The sequence below is a fragment of the Podarcis melisellensis genome (genome assembly GCF_964234715.1).
Source record: "Podarcis melisellensis genome assembly, chromosome: 3".
NCBI lineage: Eukaryota > Metazoa > Chordata > Lepidosauria > Squamata > Lacertidae > Podarcis > Podarcis melisellensis.
The window spans coordinates 42,605,908-42,629,725 of NC_138530.1; the positions used below are offsets into that span (position 1 = coordinate 42,605,908).

General features: G+C 40.0%; 1 protein-coding gene across 4 annotated transcripts in view; it reads left to right on the forward strand.

The window, feature by feature from the left end:
• Window positions 1-23,818, forward strand: part of SMYD3 (SET and MYND domain containing 3) — a gene marked incomplete at its 5' end in the record, with an annotated part of 376,460 nt that overhangs the window by 297,178 nt on the left and 55,464 nt on the right. For all 4 annotated transcript variants that reach the window (XR_014166902.1, XR_014166903.1, XM_081905838.1 and 1 more), the window contains 3 exons: window positions 1,479-1,546; window positions 2,614-2,716; window positions 7,488-7,598. Coding sequence is in view for 2 of the 4 variants with exons in the window: in XM_081905838.1 (XP_081761964.1) it covers window positions 1,479-1,546; window positions 2,614-2,716; window positions 7,488-7,598 (282 nt within the window). The remainder of the gene's footprint in view (window positions 1-1,478; window positions 1,547-2,613; window positions 2,717-7,487; window positions 7,599-23,818) is intronic.

Genomic DNA, 23,818 nt, shown 5'->3' on the forward strand with positions numbered 1-23,818 from the left:
ATTCCCGCCATTTATATTCCAACTAAGAAGCTGTAGAGACATCCCGGCCTACTTCTTGGGTATCACAGTTGGGTATCTAATTTGTCGTCCTTTTCCGGAAGCTGTGGTGCCGGGCCGCCTCCAGATGGTATGGATCCTGGTGGTAATCCCGGTGGTGGAGGCCAGGAATCTGCAGCTCTCTTTTGGAGGTCCTCCTCGTTGTCGTGTAGGAACTTCTGGTGGTCTTCTGGTGTTTTAATTCTTTCCTTCTTTCCATCTTGTATTTGTGCCTCTCATTTTTTATTTTTTTTTTGCCCAAGTGCAATACTTTACATTTCTCCCTGTTAAAATTCATCTTGTTTGTTTCGGTCCAGTTCTCTAATCTGTCAAGGTTGTTTTGAAGTGTGATCCTGTCCTCTGGGGTGTTAGCCACCCCTCCCAGTTTGGTGTCATCTGCAAATTTGATCAGGATGCCCTTGAATCCATCATCCAAGTCGTTGATAAAGATGTTGAATAAGACCGGGCCCAAGACAGAACCCTGTGGCACCCCACTAGTCAATCTTCTCCAGGATGATGCTTCTCCACTCTTTCGCCACATGTACAGAAAATCTCTTCTCCATATTTCTTCCTCCCAAAGCAGCAGTCTTAGGCATCAAACACATGGCGATGAGCAATAGGCCATGGCATATTTGCCTCGCTGCTTTAACCAGCCTTGTAACTCTTGGCATGAATCATTCTGTAATGCTGAAACCACATAGATCTATAGGACTCTATTGTAAGACACTTAGGAAAAGTATTCTGGAGAAATGGGGCGATTTTTCTCCCAGCTGGAAAGAGTTGTTAATTTTTTATGTACTGAAAAACAAGGTCAATATTTTTGTAACACTTTAATTGCTTTTATAAAAGAAATGGACTAAACATAGCTCACAAGTGTTGTCTCGAATTATGTTTCCAATAGCAGCAGGAGAAACATAATTAAGATGTATGACTTTTGTAAATGGTTGGGAAGTATGAATGGGTTAAATAACAGACTAATTAATGTGGGGTGTTTTGTGGGGGAGGGTTAAGGCATTTTATTACTGTTTGTATATTCATTTAAATCAGCTTTCCTGTCAAGACATGTGAAATTACTCTGTAGGCAGATTTGGTGATTCAGTTTTGATTAATGTAACACTGCAAACGTCCATAGGATGAAACTGTGTGTGTCTGTGTGTTTTCTTGCGGATTGGAAAAAGGGGTCTCAGCATATATCTAAACTTGTATTTTGGCAGCCTTTTAAAGGACACTGGCATTTCAGCACCTAATTGGCTTCATTATTTTTTTGTGTCCCAGATTTAAATGCTGTAATATGAAAGGGTACCTCTGTGCTGGACTTGAATATCCCTCTCTAATTACCCACCAGTTGCTGCCTTGTATTTTCAACATTTCTTTCACTCGGATACGAAGTTTCTCAATGGCTCTAGTAATACTAATCATGGATTATAACCTTGTTTTTACAGGTGACCTGCAACTGTTTCAGCATTAGCAATGGAGAGATGCAGAATGTTGGTGTTGGCCTTTATCCCAGGTACTGTGGGCATTCCTTAACTCATAAGCAAAACCTCCAGGATTCTAATTCTGTTGCACAGAGATGCACTCAGTCCCAGGCTTCGGGGGGGGGGGGGGAGAAACAGGTACTGTAATGAATCAAGAAATTTTAGAAATGAAAACAATTCACAGGAAAATTCCACAGCTGCAGTTCCTTCCCCCCTGCCTTGGATAATTCAGCCGCATGGCACTGGAGCCTGTTGAATTCCCAGCATTCAGAGTTGGGAAGGGAGCATCAGACAGAAGGTTATATCCAATGTTAATAATACTCAGAGTAGACCTATTGGAATTAGTAGACAGAACTAACCCAAGTCTATTAATTTCCGTGGGTCTACTCTATGTAAAACTTGGTTGAACACAACCCATAATATTGTATATTTGAAGACCCTTTCTACCACTAGAGGGAACTGAAATTAATGAGCACGCAACTTGCAGTACATTGAAGCAAACACCTCTTTGGCATTGGGTGATGGTAGGAAGGGGCATAAATGCCATCAGTGACCATTGGCCACAAATGATGATGATGATTTTAATTCACTGTCTGCCCTTTACCTTGTTGTCCCAGAACGGGTTATAGCCATTTAAAACAGTTCAAAACAACTTACAACCTCAAAAATAGGGTGAGTTCTACAATATACATCCCAAGTGTCAAAAGCCAGGGAAAGGTGGCGACAACACCAAACTTTGTAAGTATCTGTCTTGGAATTAAAACTTGCCTTGCTTTTAGTATTTGGCTGCGTAGATTCCATGTCTCCCAGCAGAGTGTGTAAATCCCACTTCCTTCTTGGTGTCTTCAGCACTGCAGCAGCAGCAGCCCAGGCACAAGAGAACCTGGGAAATGTAACTTTCCAATGTACCTGAGTTCTTGATGTGGATGTCAGGTGCCATGGAAACTACATTTGCCTCCCTTTGCACTAGGCCTAAAATACTACTGACAAGCATTCAAGACACCAGGGAGGGAATGAGGAGTGGAGTCTTCTCTAGTCAAACTTCATATTTGCTCCTGGACACCTTTTCCTTTAAACCGATGTTGTTTTCCTTCCTTAGCATGTCTTTGCTGAACAACAGTTGTGATCCCAACTGCGTGATCGTCTTTGAGGGTCCCCGGCTCCACCTCCGCTCCATCCGGGACATTGAGATGGGTGAAGAGGTAATTAGCTTGTTCTCTCTTCCGTCACAGACACCTGCAGCGGTTGCATCTCCTTAAATAACTTCCAGACTGCAGGGCCACCAGCTTTAACACTTTGATGATATATTGATGCTTCTTCCTATCTCGTAGCTATCAGGAAGAAGATGATAAAGGGAATCTTCTCTTCACACTGTCTGGGTCTCATAATCATTACCTCTCATAAATCACTGGCAGTCTTGATGAATTCTTCTCCCTCCATTCCTCCTCTAGGCACTTCATTTTGTTTGTATTTGAGTGCCTTTACCCTGATAAAAAACACTTACGATACTTCTGGGTGGAATGCTGCATTCACTAAATCATTGCAACAATAAGCATTTGTCAGATTGAAACCATGCTGAAGCAGTAAACCTTTCATTGGCAAGAAAAGTAACAAGGCAGGGGTCGTTTCCTTGTTGGTTTTATTAAAAATGACTTGGAGAAATGCCCTTCCCAAATGATTTGTGTTTCTTATCAGAGAACTGTTTCACACCATTTTCTTTTTCAAATATGGGCATATCCTATGCATGCCCTCAGAAGATTGCTACTTGCAAAATAAAATCTGGTTGAAATAAATAAATAAATTTTAAAAATTGTCCAGTAGCACCTTAGAGACCAACCAAGTTTGTTCTGGGCATAAGCTTTAGTGTGCATGCGTATCTGAACCAATCTACCTGAATATAATATGGTGTTGAGTTCACAGACTTCATCTCTTGGGCTTCCTGTCTAATGCTGGATCTCAGCAAAGTTTATGGGTAGCTCCTTTTATCTGAGTCACAGTTTTAGTTGTTTATTCCAACAAAAGTCCAACTCCACTGTTGGTTGTTGTTGTACATTAAACCATCTCACTCAGTAGTAGTGATACAAGAATAAATAGCATTGGTGTTAAGGTTGCAGTAAAAATACTCAAAACATATGAGCTTGGAGCCAGACTAAATTAGCTGCACATAGCTCCCACTAAAATCAGTGGGACACTAATTAGTCAGGATTAACCTTTCACATTAATTCCAGTGGGGCCCAAATTAGCACAGATTTTTAAGCATAGGATAGAACTATTACTCTTTAAAATTATGAAATGTCACAGCTAGGTTCAGTGGGGCCTTAAGTATGGATTGGGAAGGGAGAGTCCTTTCCAAAAGGGAGTCAGCTAAATTCCCTGTATTCTGAAGGACAATCACACATTACACAAATTACACATACAAATTAGACATATAGTCCCAAGGCACATGCAGATTGTCCATGAAACCAAACTTCTCAATGACACTCTGCCTTTCTGTCCTTATCTATAAACTTGCTAAGAGTCTCTAAATCCAGTCTTTGGAAGATGCCATTGACTTTAGTGACTAGGCAAAATTACCCAAATCTGGTCACAACCAGATTGACCTTTTTCTGAGTTATTTTCTCCTGTGGTACCATCCAATGCAGCCCTCTTAGTCTGCAATCCTTTATCTGCTTACCTGAGAATAAGTAACATTGAACTCTTGAGTAGACATGCCTACAATCACGCAGTTAGTTAAAGGGAATCTCCTGGAAGTCACAGCACTACAGTACTGCTAAAGGCAGAATCAGCAAGGATAAGAAGACAAGCTTAACATTCTTGTTCTGTGATGAAGCAATAGGACCCCTTTCTGGCCCATATATAACTGGGTTTAATATAAGGAAGACTGAAACCACTATAGAACAGCTGTAGTTATTTGACAGCCTGTCTGCTTCTAATTACAAGGCTACTTGAGTCTCAAATCTGATCCTAGTCACTCAGAAGCAATTATAACACCTCAACCTTGTTAGAGTGGGAGCTCCAGTTTTCATTTTTCTGCCATGTCTGGCTCCAAATGTTTTAACTCTTTCTGTGTTTGGAAAGAGAGAGAAAAAGGAAAAATACAAAGTTGAGAACAAAAAGCAGAAAGCCCTAATGGCCTGCCTGCAGACCATTGTGACTCATTCATGAATAAATTCAACTTCTTGCTACATTTAAAAGAAATCAAATATTTAGTTGGCTCCTGTTCTAAAGATTCCGTAACTCTGAGTTAAGCAATCTCAATGTTTCACTTACATTTGAATTGCCATTCAGCCTTGGCTCTGCTTGAACCAATTCTGCTGCTCCCTTGGGGTGGCTATCTAATTCTATGCACTCTATAAATCTTCATGTTCAGCATATAGTATTCATATAATAACCAGAGCACCAGGCGCAGGTATTTCAAACCTATCTGCACTGAATTAAAGCCTATTAGCCAATGCTTGTCACATTTCATATCTTTAAATGAATACTCTTCTTCAGTTATCAGAACAGACAGTCTTGCAGAGTAAGTTCACCATCCAACCACCTTTGATTAACCCTCCACTAACAAGAAAAAATGCTGGGTGTTTTTTTTTTAATAAAACCTGCAGCTGGGACTGGGAGAACAGTATTTTCTATGAATAGATATTCCCTTTCTGGTAACACAGTGAATAATATTTTACAAATTGATAATGTATTAAGGAATCCCAATATGTTTTATGGATGATACAGCTTCCTGAACACATTAATGTCCGCACCATCAAAAATATAATTGGATATCTCTTATGCTTTTGATCACTACCAAAAAATAACTTGTACAGGTTAGAATCCCACCAAAATAAGCTTTGAGTAAGAATAAAAATGAAGAGTGAAGCACAGTGTGCCCCCTTCAAAGCAGTTAAGGAGTTGTTAAGCATCCTTGAATCTATGGCTGCAGAATCTATGGCTACTATTCAGAAGACTTCTTTCTTTTCTTCTTCTTTGGCCATCACTTGTAGCTGAGTAAGAGTTACTTATGGACTCACTGTTAAGACCGTTTTCATGGAAGACAAATGGTCTTAATAGTGAGTCTATAAGTGATTGTGGAGTACAATTCTGGATCCACATGTCCTTCCATACTGGGAACATACAGTAGGTTTCTGGTCATGATGAGGGTTTGCCAAATGTGCCTTCCTCTTAGCTCATATCTCCTTTTTGCCCTGAGTTTCTGCTTCTTCAAAGTCCACCACACCTTTGGTGAAGGCTGTTTTCCAGTTGGAGCGCTCGCAAGCCAGTGTTTCCCAGTTATCAGTGCTTATACTACATTTTTTTAGATTTGTCTTGAGAGCATCTTTAAACCTCTTTTGTTGGTAACTGGTATTTCGCTTTCCATTCTGAAGTTGGGAATAGAGTAGTTGCTTTGGAAGATGATAACCAGGCACCCAAACAACATGACCTGTTCAACGAAGTTGATGTTGGAAGAATCATTGCTTTGACACTGGTGATCTTTGCTTCTTCTAGTACACTGGCATTAGTTCGCCTATTTTCCCAAGTTATGTGTTAAATTTTTGAGACACGGTTGATGGAATCTTTCTAGGAGTTGGAGATGGCGTTTATAAGTGGTCCATGTTTCACAAGCGTACAGTAAAGTTGGTAGTACAATAGCTTTATAAACGAGCATTTTGTGATAAACTAGGTTATCATTTGAATAAGCCCCAGGCTCATACGCTCCCCCCTCAGAAACTTTTGCTTCTCTTGTTAATTAACCCCAGTTTTGCATTACAGTGGACCCTCTGGATACGAATGTAATTCATTTCAGGGGTCCATACATACCCTGAAAAATTCGCAAGTAGAGGTGCCGCTTCTGCACACACATGTAGCGTGATAGAGCGCTTCTGCACATGCGTGTGTGGCGAAACCAGGTGAAATACACTTCCGGGTTTGCCTCGTTTGCAACCCGAAAGTTACGTTACCCAAAGGTCACGTAACCCGAGAGTCCACTGTATATCCAAACTCAGACAACCTGTGGTTTTTCTTTAAAAAAGGTAAAGGACCCCTGACAGTTAAGTCCAGTCACAGACGACTCTGGGGTTGCGGTACTCATCTGGCTTTACAGGCTGAGGGAGCTGGTGTTTGTCCGCAGACAGTTTTTCCTCTGGCGAAACCAGAGCAGTGCACGGAAATGCCGTTTACCTTCCCGCCGGAGCAGTACCTATTTATCTACAGTGGTACCTCGGGTTGCCATTGTGGAGATTTGAACAGCTGACCTTCTGATCAGCAAGCCCAAGAGGCACAGTGGTTCCAGTGTTTCCCAACCTTGTGCCTCCAGCTGTTTTTGGACTACAATTCCCATCATCACTTGCCACTGGTCTTGCTAGTCAGGGATGATGGGAGTTGTAGTTCAAAAACAGCTGGAGGCACAAGGTTGGGAAACACTGGTTTAGACCCATGCCACCCGCGTCCCCTGTGGTTAGTCTTAGCTATGACCTATTGAAACAAACCAACATCAGGACTTAGTCTACCAAATTGGCTTGTTTCAGTCAGAGTTTAAGGTTCAGACATAACACTTAACTGGGGTTTATTTGAAAGCAGAGTAAGAGCCAAATGGAGCTCATCCATGATATTTGCATCAAACATTTCTTCTATGGCAGTGTTTTTCAACCTTTTTTGGGCAAAGGCACACTTGTTTCATTAAAAAAAATCACGAGGCACACCACCATTAGAAAATGTTAAAAAATTTAACTCTGTGCCTATATTGACTATATATAAAGTAATTCTCTTGAATCTATGGGCAGGGTGAGGAACAGTGGGATTCCTCCCATTTTATTCTCACAACTGATCCTGTGTGGTTGGTTAGGTTGTCATTCATGGATGTATCTGTTTTCATTCATAGATGATTGCATGAGACTTTAAACTTAGGATCCCTCCTATTTTAGCAGCGGATAATATGCAATCTTTTGTCAAATTACCACAGAATTTCCCCTGCTTTGTTGTCTGCAGCTTACCATCAGCTATATTGAAACAATGATGCCTACTCCTGATCGTCAGCAGCACCTGAAGCGCCAATATTGTTTTGAATGTGACTGCCCTATGTGCCATTCACAAAGCAAGGTGAGTTGTTTGGGCCCACCTCTGGGCAGCACAATAGATACACAGTTTCATGCCTTTCTGATGGTGCCCTCGGGGTCTAACTGCAAATGGCCTTTGTCCTTGTATCTGCTTTTATTCTGAAAAAATACCCATATGAATGAAAGAATAGCAATAAATAAGTATCAGTTCAAAGGATGAGACTATGGGTGGACTCTTCTGCTGACTTTTAGGGGCTGGCGTTTCTTATCGCCTTTACGAAATAAAGAAATGAACAGATTTTTATTTTGTCCAACGTATCCAAAAACAAGAGGAATTGTAATTTATGCTAATCCAAAGTTAGATCCGAAATTATTATTTAAGGATGAAGAAGGCAGAATTATAGGAGTGCAAATAATATATGAAAGAGAGAAAATAATTGTAATAGGAATCTACACCCCAAATTGAAAGAAAGGTAGAATTTTACAAATTACTGGAGGAAAGATTATTGGATTGTAGTAATGAAAATATAGCACTACTAGGCGATTTCAATAGTGTAACCTCATTAGAACTAGATAGAACAGCGAGAGAGAAAGAATAAAAAAGAGAAGACTCCCACAGACCTCCTTTCAGGTGGTGGAGAATCTGAATTTAAACGATGTTTGGAAACTTAAACACCCGAACGAGAAGTAATCCATGCACTTCTAAGAGGCAAAACAATCAGCAGGGAGAATAGATGGAATATGGCTGTCAAATAATTTAATATTGAAAAAACAAAGGAAAAAAAAACCCACAGAAATACAACCAAGATTAATTTCAGACCATAACCCAGTTACTCTAGAATTAAGAAACAGCAGGAGAACAAGATGGAGATGGAGAATGAAGGAAAATATCTTGAATGATGGAAAAATATATATATTTTTTAATAAAATATTTATTCAAGATTTTCTTAATACAATATAAAAAACAAACAAAATGACATATAACTTTACAATAACCATACTTTCTTCACTTCATTGGACTTCCTCACGTCTCTCGTTCCTGCGTTCCAAGTTTATCAAACTTTGTCCAGCAATTTATCACCTTGTTTCAATTCTTATTTTATAACTTTCAGATATTATGTCCCAAATGTTAAATAATTTTACCCCAATCTTAAAAGCTTAATTTTAACATATTATTTAACCAAAGTTTAACTTTTCATATATTTTCACTTATCTTCATATTCCTTTCAACTAATTTAATGGTGCCATATTATTTATAATCTTGCATCTTTCTCAACACTCATACAGTTTACAATATTTTTGTAAATAGTCCTTGAATTTCTTCCAGTCCTCCTCCACGGCCTCTTCTCCCAGGTCTCGGATTCTGCCGGTCATTTCTGCTAACTCCATATAGTCTATCAGTTGCATCTGCCATTCTTCCAATGTGGGTAAATCTTGGGTTTTCCAGTACTTGGCGATGGAAAAATATTTTTAAAAGCACAAGACTTTAAAAGAATTTTTTGAAATAAAAATCAGGAAATGGACATCAGGGTGATTTGGGACACAAGCAAGGCTTTTATGCGAGGTTTCCGTACCCAACAAAATGCCATACAGAAGAAAATTAGAAAGAATAAAATGGAGCAAATTAGAAAAGAGATAAATATAAATGAGAAAGAACTAGCCAAAAACCCAAAGAATGAGACCGCAAAGCAAAGCAGTTATAAATACAAAGAAGGCAGATGAAGCCGCAGTGAAGTGGTGGGAAGTCACTCGTGAAGAAATATGGATACTGTCTGGTCTATATATGTACACAGTATATGTAAAAAAAGAAAAGAAAGGACTGAATATGTATATGAATAACCAATGAAAAATCTAAAGAAAAAGAAAAGAAATCCACATATTTGGAACTCCAGCCCTTGGAGTTACTCACATTACATTCATTAAGGCTTGTCACAAGGTATATTTTCCACTAATGAAAAGTAAACAGTGCTCTAATTCTTCCTATAGACTCTTTCTGCATAGGCTTACGGTTCCACTTTCGTTGCTTTTCTTCTCTCTCTTTTTACAGAAGAAAATTTAATTTGTCTAGTGATAAAGTCCCTTGCAAGCTATCTTGCAGGCTTTGGTAATGCTGCTTTATCAAGAAAAAATTAAGGGCCACATGCCCAGTGCTGTCATTAGTGGAGCCCCTCAGACGAGTTCTAATCTGAAGTTCTTCTGTTTTTCATTTGGTAACTGTTTTTTAAATTTTAAAATCATTCCTAGACTGCTTTTCATTTCAAGGCAGAATCTCAAGGCTGTATAAAACTGTAAAAAAAGAATCCACAACCCAACAGCCATATGCTTCTTGGTAGAATAGCACCGTAAAATAGCATATTGAAACATTGGCAGCATAATCCAGAGGCAATAGAAATACACCTCATTGGTCAAGAAATGTCTGTGCATCCACCATTGGCAAAACTATAGCAGAGGGGAAGACATTCCATAATGTTGGCATCACCACTGAGGAGGCCTGTGGCTTCATTGTTGCAAGAAAAAGCGACAGCTTGCGGCACAATTAACAGGGCATCTTCAAAAGGTCTTAGTGACCTAGCAGGTCTACATGGAAGAAGATGTTCCTTCTGATAACCTGACCCCAAGTTGTTTAGGGCTTTATATATTAATAACAAGACCTTAAATGCCACTTGGTAGCAAACTGGCAGCCAGTGTAGGCCTGTCGGTACACGTGTTATGTACATGTAGCCGGGCTCTCCACTCGACAGCCTGGCCACTGCGTTCTGCACCCACTGCAAGCTTTTAAAGTATCTTCAAGGGCAGCCCCACCCAGAGCACATTACAGTAATCCGTCCTTAAAGGCAACCCCTATTATCTCCGTGAATTTATTCCTATAACATGAATTTACTCAACCAAAGAATATTGACAGCATACAGGAATTCCTGGTAAAACGCCATAACCTATATTTTTTTTTCACCAGGCAGAATCCCTTTACAGTTTTTTTCTGGCTTTTAAAATCTATGGTCAGACCTAACTCCCTTGTGTTCATCTCTGTTTTTCCCTCTGTGTGCAACTACTGAGCTGTATTGATACAATTACAGTGATTTCTTTTTTACAAACTGTTACTCCATAGGCCACGGATTTCATAAAGCTGTCAGTTATTCTCTCAGTATGCAATATGTTGGGCCTGAACTCTCTTCTTTACAGTGATATCAGATTTATTTTCCTCCTTCACTGGCTCCTGGCCAGTCCTTGTGCTGAATAATTTTATGAGTGAGTGCACACTTGTGGCTATTGAAAAATCAGTTTGTAACCAATTTCCTATCACAGCTGTTTTCTGATAATTATCAAAAGATGATTAGTGCTTTTTTATTTGTTTCACATGTAATTACTATCCAAGGCATATTTTGGAGGAGTTTTGTGCAAGCAATCTATGTTAAAGTACAGTATTGTTTGATTAAGTATTTTAAGGTATAATTATTTGCGCAAAGTGATTAACCTGAGAGCACCATAGCTTATTTACCTATAGCTGTATTTGCAGCACAATCTGAGGCATGCTCACTTAGCATGTCCCACTAGGGTTGCATTCAGACAGCACTTTATTCAATTATCATGATGGTTCCTTCTCTGATAATATCCAAGTTTTATGTGATCTTTCACATGACATAAATGCTGTGTCTGAAAATCTAGTAGGATCTAATGAAAGTTTAGAGTTTCATGTGGATTTTCAAATCCCATTAGCAGATATAGGGAGAAGATGCAAGACCAGATATTTGCTCACAACAGTAGTAGTAGTAGTAGTAGTAGTAATAATAATAATAATAATAATAATAATAATAATAATAATAATAATAATAATTTATTATTTCTACCCCGCCCATCTGGCTGGATTTCCCCAGCCACTCTGGGCAGCTTCTAACAAAACACTAAAATACAATAACCTATTAAACATTAAAAGCTTCCCTAAACAGGGCTGCCTTCAGATTTCTTCTAAAAGTTGGATAGTTGTTTATTTCCTTGACATCTGGTGGGAGGGCGTTCCACAGGGCGGGTGCCACTACCAAGAAGGCCCTCTGCCTGGTTCCCTGTAACTTGGTTTCTCACAGCAAGGGAACCACCAGAAGGCCCTCGGCGCTGGACCTCAGTATCCGGGCAGAACAATGGAGGTGGAGACGCTCCTTCAGTGGAGACTAGCAAGGAGGTGATGAGACAGCAGTGCTTACCCAGTGTCCCATCACTGGTGACACTGGAGCTTACTAAGAGGGCGAGGGGCTCAGTCAGTGCAGTGCAAACGCCCCAGCAGGAACATCAAATTAGCTGTGGCAGTACATTTGTGTCATGGCAACCAAGAATCTTAGAGTTGGAAGGGACCCAAGGGTCATCTGGTCCAGCCCCCTGCAATGCAGGAATCTCAGCTAAAGCATCCATGACAGATAGCCATCCAACCTCTGTGTAAAAACCTCCAGAATCCAACATAACTGCTGTCTTGTCCCTTTGCCTCTCAATAAGTCACGGCATTGCCAGCGATGGGAGATCAGGTAAGCACCCCTGCCCCACTGACTGCTCCCACAACTAGTCCAACTAAGAAACAGCCCAGATGGGTAAGGATGGGCTGACGAGAAGCTGCAAGTTTCTAGTCTCTTCATCTCACAAGGAGTCATGGAAAGGGCAGGATGCAGAGCGAGGGAGGATAAGGAACCGGTGGGGAATTGTAAGCTGCATTGTCTGCTTTCCCCCATGATGAGCAGGGCTTCCTTGGACTGATGGGAAGACAGGAAAGGTGTGCAGCCTGTGCTTCTGAAGGAAGGAAGCAGCAGCAGCTGCCCTATACTCTGCAGAGTGTGGGACCCTGGAAACGGTGGCAGTTGATGTATGTGAAAATGGGAGGGAACAGAGTTATGAATGGAGATATATGTAGCTAGTATGGACAGGAGAAAGAATGATCTGTTCATCCTTATAATTACAGCCATACCTTGGATTACAGACAGCTCAGGTTGCGTTTTTTCGGGTTACGGACCCACCGAAACCCGGAAGTACCGGAATGGGTTACTTCTGGGTTTCGGCAGTCGTGCATGCGCAGAAGTGCTAAATCGCTCTTTGCGCATGCGCAGAAGTGCCGAATCGCAATCTGTGTGTGCACAGACGCACCGCTGCAGGTTGTGAACCTGCAGCGTCCACTGTACCAATGAAAGCAAGTGGTGTGATCCAATAAGCACCGCACAGTTCTCATTGTTATATGGTGCAGATTATAGGGAATGTACTTCAGTCTGTGCCACTTGCCCCAAATTGTTGCTTGGGGCCTGGTGTTCATAGAATTGTAGAATTGGAAGGGATCCTGAGAATCATCTCATCCAACTCCCTGCATGCAGCATAGTGGAATATCCACTCAGCTGGATAGGTTAGATGGTTAGAGTGCGGTGCTGATAATGCCAAGGTTGCAGGTTTGATCCCTGTATGGGATAGCTATGCTGCTGCTGCTATTTTATGTATTTATTTATACCCCACCCTTTCCCTGATGAAACAGAAGGTGGCTGTTGCCATCTATATCCAAAGGACCCCATGAGTCACTCACTTTCAGTGGCGGTAGTTGTCACATAGTTACACCAAACACAGTGGCCTCTTCTGGTCACAGGAACCTATACCAGTGGGGTGAGGTGCGAACAGACCTTCTTTTCTGAAATAGTCTCCCCTCCCCCTGAAATTTCCATATATTTGCGTAGCATTTTAAGAATGTCTCCTACCAAAAAGTATTGCTGCTGAATTTCTGTATCAGTTATCCCTTTATAGTAAAATTAAAGCAAAACCAACACCGTTGCAATGATACTCATAAAATTTAAATGCTAGATTTAACAGCACCTCCCACGTGTTTGGATAAGTTCTTTGTTTACTTGGTTTACATTTTACCAGCCCAGAAATTTCAGGTTAAATCTAATGTTTTAAAAATATTTTTGTAATTATTAGTTTGTCCATCCAGCAGCGCCCCTCCTAAAATCCCATACGTTAAATAGTAGGTTGTCATATTTTGCCTTCGTAGCACTGCAACTGAAGAGAAATTCTACAAGAGGTTTATTTTCCCCTAGAACTCTCACTACTAACATACCTTACAAATAGCATTAGGAAAAAATTACAGATGCTAAGCTGGCAAAGGAATACTTTGTTTTGTCTTCAGGTAAGTATTAAATGCCTACATTCTACAAGCATTACCTCCACAGAGAAAATTATGGTATCGTCTTTCATAGAATGTATAAGTCATCAGCATCAATTTAGAAATCTACCCCTTGAATATCTGCTATTCCTATTTGAGATAATGAGCCACTATATCAACAAACTCATATGTTTGGTTTTTTTTTAAAAAAAAAGACCTGTCACATTTTGTAATGTCTGGCAGTCTAGTTCACGAGTGCAAAATTAATAAAGCACGGTAGTCTCCTGTGAGTGCTGCAAAATTCTGCACGTGGTCTTCTTTGAGAGCCATTATTAGTGGAAAATGTATAGATTACAGCTTTAGTATCACCCATTTCAGCCATATCTTTAAGGTTATTACTTCTGTATTCAAAACTGAAAAACTAACAGAAGCTCTGTACTTGCTAGCAATCAGCTTTTGCTCCTGTAGTATCCTTGGTTTGTGGTATTGTTTGGTACATACATTGGTACAGGTAACATTTCATGATGTAGAAAAAATGCATGCTCATAAGCTGAAACCCTAGCATTGATCTACCTTGAATTAGTGCATTAATTTGCAATGTTAAGATTACATTATATGAGTGGCAAATATTTTAAAAAGGGACTGCTCAGAAGCTGGTCAAGGCACTGAAGATTTAGAACAGTGGTTCCCAACCATTTTTTGGCCATGCCCCACCTAAGCATCTCTAAAATCCTGATGTCCCCCACTTCCCATGCCTATTTATTTATTTATTTATTTATTTAGTGACCTCCTATTCACGTGAAGGAAGCCTAAAAGGCCATCCACTGTTAATAACTCATTCTTGAATTGCTCCCCTTAAAAATTGAATTGCCCCCCTGTGGGGGGTGCGCCCCACAAAAGCCAATCATGTTTACTCAGAAGTAAATATTGTTAAATTCCATTGTTTTAGAATTACAGTAATATATTTTTCTTTATTCTCATATATATATATATATATATATATATATATATATATATATATATATTTCTTGAAATTTGATAGTTTTTAACAATTTCTGGGGAAGTCTGATGGGACCATGTGTCACCCATCCTGAAAGTTCTGCATTGGCTGCCAGTGAGGTACCGATCCCAATTCAGGGTGCTAGTACTGGTGTCCAAAGCCCTAAACAGTTTGGGATCCAAGTAGCTAAGGGAGTAATTCCCCATCATCAACCATCTTAGGCCCTATGACTGAGAGATTGATTGAGAGCCACTGCTGTGATCGAGAGCCAGGTTAGCATGTCAGACCAGGACCTGGAAGACAAGATTTCAAATTCTCACTTGGCCATGAAGCTCACTAGACAACCCTGGGCCAGTAGAGGCCTCTCAGCCTAACCTATCTTTCTGTTGTTGTTGTTTAGTCGTTTAGTCGTGTCCGACTCTTCGTGACCCCACGCCAGGCACTTCTGTCTTCCACTGCCTCCCGCAGTTTAGTCAAAACCTACGGTACCTTTCTACCCAACTATAAAAACTTATCAAAACAGAAATGTCTTCAATCTTTTCCAGAAATTACAGATAGTGGGCAGTTGTTGTATCTCAACAGGGGTGTAATTCTGCGATGACATGGATTCATCTGGCCGTTGCAGACAGCCAAGCTGGTTTTGTTGTTAAATTTCAAGAGACCTCATTGCCTTGTATGTATTTCAGAGTAGCCAAGGGTAGATGCAATATTGTATTTTAGTCAGAAATGTCACTAAAAGCCCAGGAATCATGTCTAAGTTCTGGTTTTAATGGCCAGCTTGCCCCTTCAGCTTCCGGTTTCTAGGATTTACCCTGGTCAGCATCAAGTGCAGACCGAATGGCAGGCTTTGACAAATGAGACTGAGACCCCAGTGGTTATTTACCTCTCTTGGTTGCTGTAAGGCTCTTTTCTCTGAGGGAGCTGTTCATAATATTTATGAACATGTCGGAGTGGGTTGTGATGCCATGGGGTCGCAGAAAATAAAGCAGAGTTCACACAAATGAATGGGAACTCTGAGAAGTCTGCCAGAAATGTAGATTCAGAGACTACTGGAAGGGGAAACTGGCATTAATATGGCATGACAATTTGGCAGGCTTAGTATGTTGAATTGCTGAAACAGGATTGGAATACAACACTCTCCTGAGAGTCCAGCCTTGTAGTCATCTGAGAGGAACAGAATCTCATTACTCACAAAGCCAGGAGCCTAGAAAGAAATGTAAACCTTTTGGTAGATAATTTAAGCAGACTTTTTTCTCTGCCAGGAGAAGGACAAAATGTTAACTATTTGGGGCCAATTCCATCACACAATTACTTTCCAGCTTTGTTGTTCTGTTTTCTGTCTACAGGCTTGCAAGGGAATAAATGCATGCGAATCTACATCAGATAGCACCAGCTATTTCCACAAAATTAGTGTCTCAAAGAAGCACAAATTCTCCACTGTCCCATGTAGCAGCCAAAATACCTTCATCAGGCCTCAGGTACCTGTGAGGCTCAGACCAGTGGCTTGACTGGAATTTGGTGGCTGGGCAGTGGAAACAAGCCCTAACACTTTATCATATGCTAGCTTGGGGTGTCCATTATGCCAAAATGTAGCAACAGTTCATTATGCTGGAATTACAGCACTGGCTGTAGTTCAGTTGTAGAGTACATCTACTGCATGCAAAAGGCCTCAGGTTCAATCTCTTGAGATATCCAGGTAGGGCTGGAAAGGGTTGGGAAAGATGTCTAGCTGAAACCCAGAAGAGCCATTTGTCAGTGCTGAGACAGTACTGAGCTAGATGGACGAATCGTCTTCCTCTATACAAAGCAGCTTTTCTGTGTAAGTTGGCATAGAAGTAAGCCTCATTGATTTCAGAGAAACCAAACTCCCAGAAACACATGCACAGAATTGATGGCAGACCTAAATCCTGCATTGTGACACGTCCTGAACATGAACAAAATTTAATAATGCACTATAATAGAGAAGGGGACGACAGAGGATGAGATGGTTGGACAGTGTTCTTGAAGCTACTAGCATGAGTTTGACTAAACTGTGGGAGGCAGTGGAAGACAGGAGTGCCTGGCGTGCTCTGGTCCATGGGGTCACGAAGAGTCGGACACGACTAAACGACTAAACAACAACAACATAATGATTTCATAAAATGTATAATATACCATAGAAATTTATATCATAGAAAATATAATTTTAACCACAAAGCAGACTACACATCCTGTAGATCAGTATGGCTAATTGTACCATAAATAGCTGTCAAAAGCCTATCATATGCACACCTTTTATATATATGTTCCATTTGTTTCTTCTGATTAATTAGGTTTGTGCTGAAGCCAGCGGGTACACATCTCTCTCTTCACATGGTCACTAAACATTGATGTTTCATGGGAAAAGGAATTAGGAGCAGGTCCTCAGCAACTGGCTATCCCCCACCCCTTTTTGTTAGGTTCTTTAAAATTCCTTATGACCTTGTCCACAGTTTTCCATTTCTGGAAGGAACACAAAATTGAAGAGAGATACTATGATCTGGTCATGCCACATACAGCAGCAGATTAGTATTTATAGCTTGTAGCAACACTTCGTTTAGAAATGGAAAAGGTTATTCTCACCACTTAGCAATTATAGATGCTGACACAAAGAGATCAAGCAACTAGCTTCAGAACACACACACACACACACACACACACACACACACAGAAAACCTGGATCTTTCAGAATTCTTTCATTTAACATTTGAGGCACATTGTAGTCTCAGTTTTCACTAAAACCCTGGGCCATGGTGATTTTATAAATGAGAACTTGCAAGTATTCGGGAAATATAATAGACATAGCACAAGCATCACTTTAGGACAGCTAAGAGTTCATTCCAAGAACTGCTTCTCTCAGCATCTTTCGGCTGATGTCCCCTTGTGTTTGCATACACAGGAAGTCAAATTCCAGATGAAACAGCTTTGTCAAGTCAAATCCAAATGTTATCACTTTATGTGTTGTATGTTCCACTCCCGTATCCAAACATGAGTGCGACTCATGCCTTGACCAGATCATGACATGATGCTGACTTTTTACTTGTTTAAAATCCTGACTGAAGGATTCACCTGCTGATTCAGCTTCTATTGTAACAATGTGAATCAACAACCACTTATTTGGAGGAGAAAAATGAGTAAGCTGAGCTCTCGCCATGTACTTAGCTAATTAACATGGGAAGTCATGTATGGAAGGTAGTGTGAAAATGATGAGCTTTAATCTAAAGGGGAAACAAAGCATGGTCGAGCTGCAGCGCTGTTCAGAATGAAATACAACCCATTTGGCTATGTAAATATTTTGGTAGAAGTATCAGACTTGAGATATGACTCAATTACATAAAGGTTATTAGAACAGTGAGAAATACATAGTTAGCATTTTCCTGGTTTGGCTGATTAGCTGAACACAGCTTACACAATAGACCAGCTCAATAGTCTGCTCAGATTGCTGTGAATGTTGCTTAAAAATGAATATTAAAACAATGAACAATGAATTTATTTTTACAGTTTTGTAATCTGTTCCCATCTGTAGGGAAGCTAAGGAAGAAGGATAGGGTATATGCAAATGTACTAAAATTAGGGGTGCTGGTGTGTGCATGTGCAGTGGCAGAATAAGATACATTTTGAAGTCAGCAGACAAATTCTGTTTAAGTGTAGCCTTTTAAATAATACAGCGAAGAAAATTAAAATACTCTGGGTTTGCCATCTGATTCGTCATTATTAAATAGATCACGTGCTTTGCAATCTTGCATCAAGTATGTCACACAAATTGTGGGAGAGCTGGGGTAAGTTTACAGTCCAATGTGTCTAAAATGATCACAGGTCCTGTGGGTGAGGATTCAAAGAGGACTCTCTGTGAAACTTTGAAAAAAAGGCCACTTCTAAACTGTCCTTTATTTATACATCAAATTACACAAGGTGCTTGAAAAGGCCTACACCTTTGTAATATTTTCTTCATTTTGTGGTAGATGTTTTGTCTTGCAGCTTATGAGAGGTATACTCTTCTTTGTTCAGACGCGTCTTCTGCAGGTTAGCAGTGTGTGTGAGTGAAAGTAAGTTCTGAAAGTGTGCATACTCCCTAACTGTTCTGCCTTGGACACTTTTCATTGCTTGTTTTCGATTCCTCTCAAATTCTGTCCCCTGGTTATGAAATGTGGGTAACAGCTGATAATGCGGCTTGCAAAATTGAGTTCCTTAAATTTGAATTGAACTTGACACTTTAAATTTAGCCTGTTCATCTCTGTGTTGGGAAAGGGATTTGATGCTCCCAGCCTTTAACTATAAAATGTGTGTCAAAGGGGGTAGGGTGTAAAAACCAAATATAGATACCAGTGACCTACTGTAATATCTATAATAGAATCGGTGTCTTGGTAGTTATGATGAGCAAAGGGGGGGGGGAATGCAAAAACAGGCAGTACAAGGGGTAGTAAAGAGCTCTGAAGCCCCAAGTATACCTCAGGAGCAACAAGCTTGTCATTAGACAGCAGGTTCAGTCATAATGGCGGAAACAGATTAATAATTAATAAATGGAAAGGTTCAGGAAATTGAATGATTCAAGAACTCATTTGCATGCAAACTGTTTTAGGCACTGTCATTTAAAGACTGGAGGAACATCTACCAACAGTGGTCATTATTTACAGCAGAGAATAGTATGTAATGATTTTCTGAGCTCCGAGTGCTTCGTGGTAATTAAAGTGCTGTACTGGCTCTATTAAACGCATCAGCAGAACTTAGACCTCCAAATTGCTTGTGGTCCAGCAATCTCAGCATCTCTGCATACCCAGGCTCTTAGTGACAGTGAAATCCTTTGCATTGCCTGGGGTAGGCGTTCTCCCTGCCTGCTTTTTATGGCTAGGTATAGGCAGGTATCAGGAAGAAAGCAGTCATTGGGAACTTGAGAAACTGAGTTCATTAATATGGATTTAATAATAAATAAATAAAAATCTGGATGTGTCTTGAAAGCCTGCAAGCAGATCATGAAGGCAATGGTCTTCTCTTTTTGTGTAGATCCGAGTAACTGGTATTCAGAAGCATGTAGGCTCCATTTAGCTATGGTGGCTAATGAGCTACTGACAGACCCATGTTCCTTCCAGGAACCCCCTTATGTGAGATAGTGGGCATCACCACATATTGTGGGAATGCATTCCATACTGTTAATTATCTGCTGCGTGAAGATCTGCTTCATTTTGTCTGTGCTGAATCTACTACCCATTTCATTGGGGGACCCCCAACTTCTAATATTTTAAGTAAGGGCGAAAAGGTTGTCTATCTACATAAACATTATGCACTTCTGTTACGCCTCCACTTAGAACTTCCCCCCTAAATGAAAAAGCCTCGGGATGGGGGAAACCTTTTTCCCCAGCCTGATTACATTTTCTCAAGGGCAGGCTTCAAGGCCCAGCATGCTAGTTCTGGTTGGGGCAGGAAGAAAAAGTGGCTGAGGCAATAGATGCAACTCTTACCTTTGTAGAGTAGGTTACATTTTGGCAATAAAAAAACAGAGGTTTCTACATGCACAGTAAGGTCACTGTTGTTTCCTTCTCCTACAGTTTTTACCCATATACTATCCACCTGCCTTCCATGTTGCAGGTCATTGATCTCTTCACAAGTGTACACATCCTCCCCGCACTTCCTGCTTGGTCTGTTCCTTTTGAATAGATTATAGTCCTCAATTTCTACATTCCAGTCATGAGTCTTATTCCACCAGCTTTCAGTAAAGCCTATTACATAATATTTGCCATCCTGTATTAAGAACTCAAATTCATATTGATTATTTCCCAGACTCTGTACATTAGTCATTCCCTCCAGCTGTAGTTTCTTTTCCTCTAGCAGGTTTCTGGATCACCACCTCACTTTCCTGGGCATCAATGAAGCTATGATCCTCAGTTCCAAGTGTTCCCCTGTCATCTGTAATATTGTCTCCCTCCCCGTCAGGATTTAGTTTAAAGCTCTCCTAATTGGGTTCACAATACTCTTAGCAAACACATTCTTGTCAACCGCTGTAAGGTGCAACTCAGCAGTCCTTTCTCAAAGAAGTGGACAACATGGTCCTCGAAGCCAAACCTTTCCCGGCAACATCATCTACACAGCCATTGGTTTCCTTCCAGTATTCTGCTCTCTCTTCCTGGGCCACAACCTTCAGTAGGAAGGAGTGATGAAAAAACCCACCTGTGCTCCAAGAATAACCTGTTGTAATATCATAGCTTTGAAGATAAGATGAGATGTAATCTTAATTTAAGAGCAGCCCTTTTTACATGTAAGATAAATTGTATTCTCTACATGTAAGATAAATTGTATTGCTAAAAGGAAATTTGAAACATTTATGTATTGTTTACCAAAAAGGAAAGAAAAAGTGAGAAAAAAAAAATCCTGAGGTAGTGAAGAATCTCATTAACTAACACAAATTACATAATTTTATGGAAATATACTGCAAAATGTCTCCCTCTCCCTCTAAAGATTTCTAGGCCTGAACAAAAGATGCTTTTGTCTGGTGTATCATACACCGTATTATTTTAATCCTAAGACATTCATTAGATAACATCTCCCCTATTTAGCAACTTAATACTCTTAAAACTGCTGTGTAGAAGAGAGCTGCTCCATAAGATTATTATTTTAGTATTTCATTACAACGTATATGTATAAAAGAGATTACTTTCATATTAACAATGGCAGGGCATGTTTGCTCAGAAGTAAATCTCACAGTACTCAACGGGTATAGTAAGCACATTCATGACGCAGTCTTAATCTGTGAAGGTTCATTCAGTTAACAAAAAGTTACATTTGCCTTATGATTTGGTGTTATAGAAATATGGCTTTTGGAGATTTAATTAATACAAAAGATATAATCCTCCTTTGTTTGTCTCTTTACACGTCCCAAAGAATGCTTTGGCAACAGGTTTAAATATAAAGTCATGATTATCTTTGAGTGCATTGCTCATATAACAGGGTTAGATTCTGTCTGTGTTGACTAGCCCTGTCCTCTGTTATAGCCAGTTACCGAAACAGCATTTTCACACTTTTCACATTAAAATGGTATCTTATAACTTTATCTTGATTTACTGTAACAGTTGAGAGGCTACTGTGATATTTTGCATTTGGATTGTCAATAAAGAATCTGATTTACAGCCGGGCAATTAAACTATACATTTATAAATCTATACTATAGAACATCATAGCTCAGCTGGTTAGAGCGTGGTGCTGATAATGCCAATGTTGCAGCTTCAGTTCCCATTTGGGACAGCCGCATATTGCTGCATTGCAGGGGGTTGGACTAGATCAGGCATAGGCAAACTCGGCCCTCCAGATGTTTTGGGACTACAACTCCCATCACCCTTAGCTAACAGGACCATTGGTCTGAGATGATTCGAATTGTAGTCTCAAAACATTAGCGGGGCCGAGTTTGGCTATGTCTGGACTAGATATCCTCAGGGTCCCATCCAACTCTATAATTCAACAGGGGTTGCTGACTCGTAGTCTCCAGATGTTGGTGGACTACAACTCTTCAGTCAATGAAATCCTCGTGTTAGAAGAAGTACAAGGGTTAGTGCAAGTGCAACAGGCTCTCCCTCCCTTGTATTTGCCCCACACCATTGCAAAATACGTTTGGGGGATTGTGGAAACCCCCGGAACAGATGTAGTGGGCATGCGGGGGAAGGAGAGGGGGAGAAATCCTTGCACTGATGGAACATATTTTACTTAGCACTGCGTTGAATACAACCCCCTGGCTATTGGCCATGCTAAGATGGGATTTGGACTCCAGTAATATCTGGAGGGCCACAGGTTAGCCACAAGTGTGTATGTACCTGAGAGTAAGCATCATTGAATACAGTGGGACTTACTTCTGAGTGGACATGCATAGGATTACACCGCAAGAATCTAATCCTAAATGACACATGTCATTGAAAGGAAGTGTTCATTGAAAGTAAGTAATAAAGAACTCAGGGGGACTTGATGCTGGTCAAAACTGCTAAGGATTGGGCTAGGAGTATTTTATTTAGATTTTTTATTGAAGTTATGTACTGCCCCTTATTTGAGGTTCATGGGGCAGTTTACAACAGAAAAGTACAAAAGTACATTACATAATAATAGACCAAACAATATATTTAGAAAGGTAGGCAAAATTAAGCCTGCTTATCTAGAAGTGAACATATAACATATACAAATGATTGGGCAGTATTGGTCAAGATATCACTGCATAAGATCAAGGGAGCAAAAGAGGTGGGGGCAAGGGAATTAGCTTTCCCCTGCTTCCCTAATAACTGAGCTGGTGTTTTCTGTCCCTTAAAATGTACAGGATTGGGCTGCATAGCATTACCCTCCATTGGAGCAGTTTACATTGGCAGTTCCTGTACTGCATTTTCCCATATGTATAGCCTTATAATTCCAGAATGTAAATAGAACATTGCTCACTTTAGGGTTTTTTTTGTTTTTGTTTTTTTACAAAACCAAAATAATGGTCTCCTCATTAACTTGTGATCTATATACTTGTAGAGATTTTCATGTGTGCTGCATTTAAAAAACACCACTACTTTGTTCCTTAAGGCAGTGATAAAACATGCTCCTATTTGAAACACATTGCTCTTGCTTCTGTTAAAGAAAGCTTAAGATCAACACATATCTGGGCAAAATTCTTATAGAACATATGCAGTATAATTATAATGTTTCTAACAAGATTTTGGCCTCAGCTTTATGCTGAAATAAGCAAAATTATTTTATGATTTAATTTCAGCCATGTTATTATTACTTGAAAATTTTGAGGACTGTCTTAGTGCCTTTCTTCACAACTACTAACAAGTATTTTTTGTTGTTGCTAGCAACACATATAGTAATTGCTTATAGATAGGGGGGGAAATCCACTTGCACTTACATATGGTATTCTGTGGTATGGGATTTAACCTTAACCAACAAACTGACTAAGTTCAGGCATCTGATTGGATGAACACAATCAGTCATATTTACTGATAGGTGGTTCTTTCAAGTTGCAACATTAATTCTTCAGTAAAGCATTTCTCAACACCAACACAGATATTTTTTAGAAAGACTTGACCGTTGTATGAAATTTGTATGATGGTTGATTCTGTGAATGGTCTTAATTACACCATTCAGTTTTGGTTATAATGGTTTTTTGGGGGGT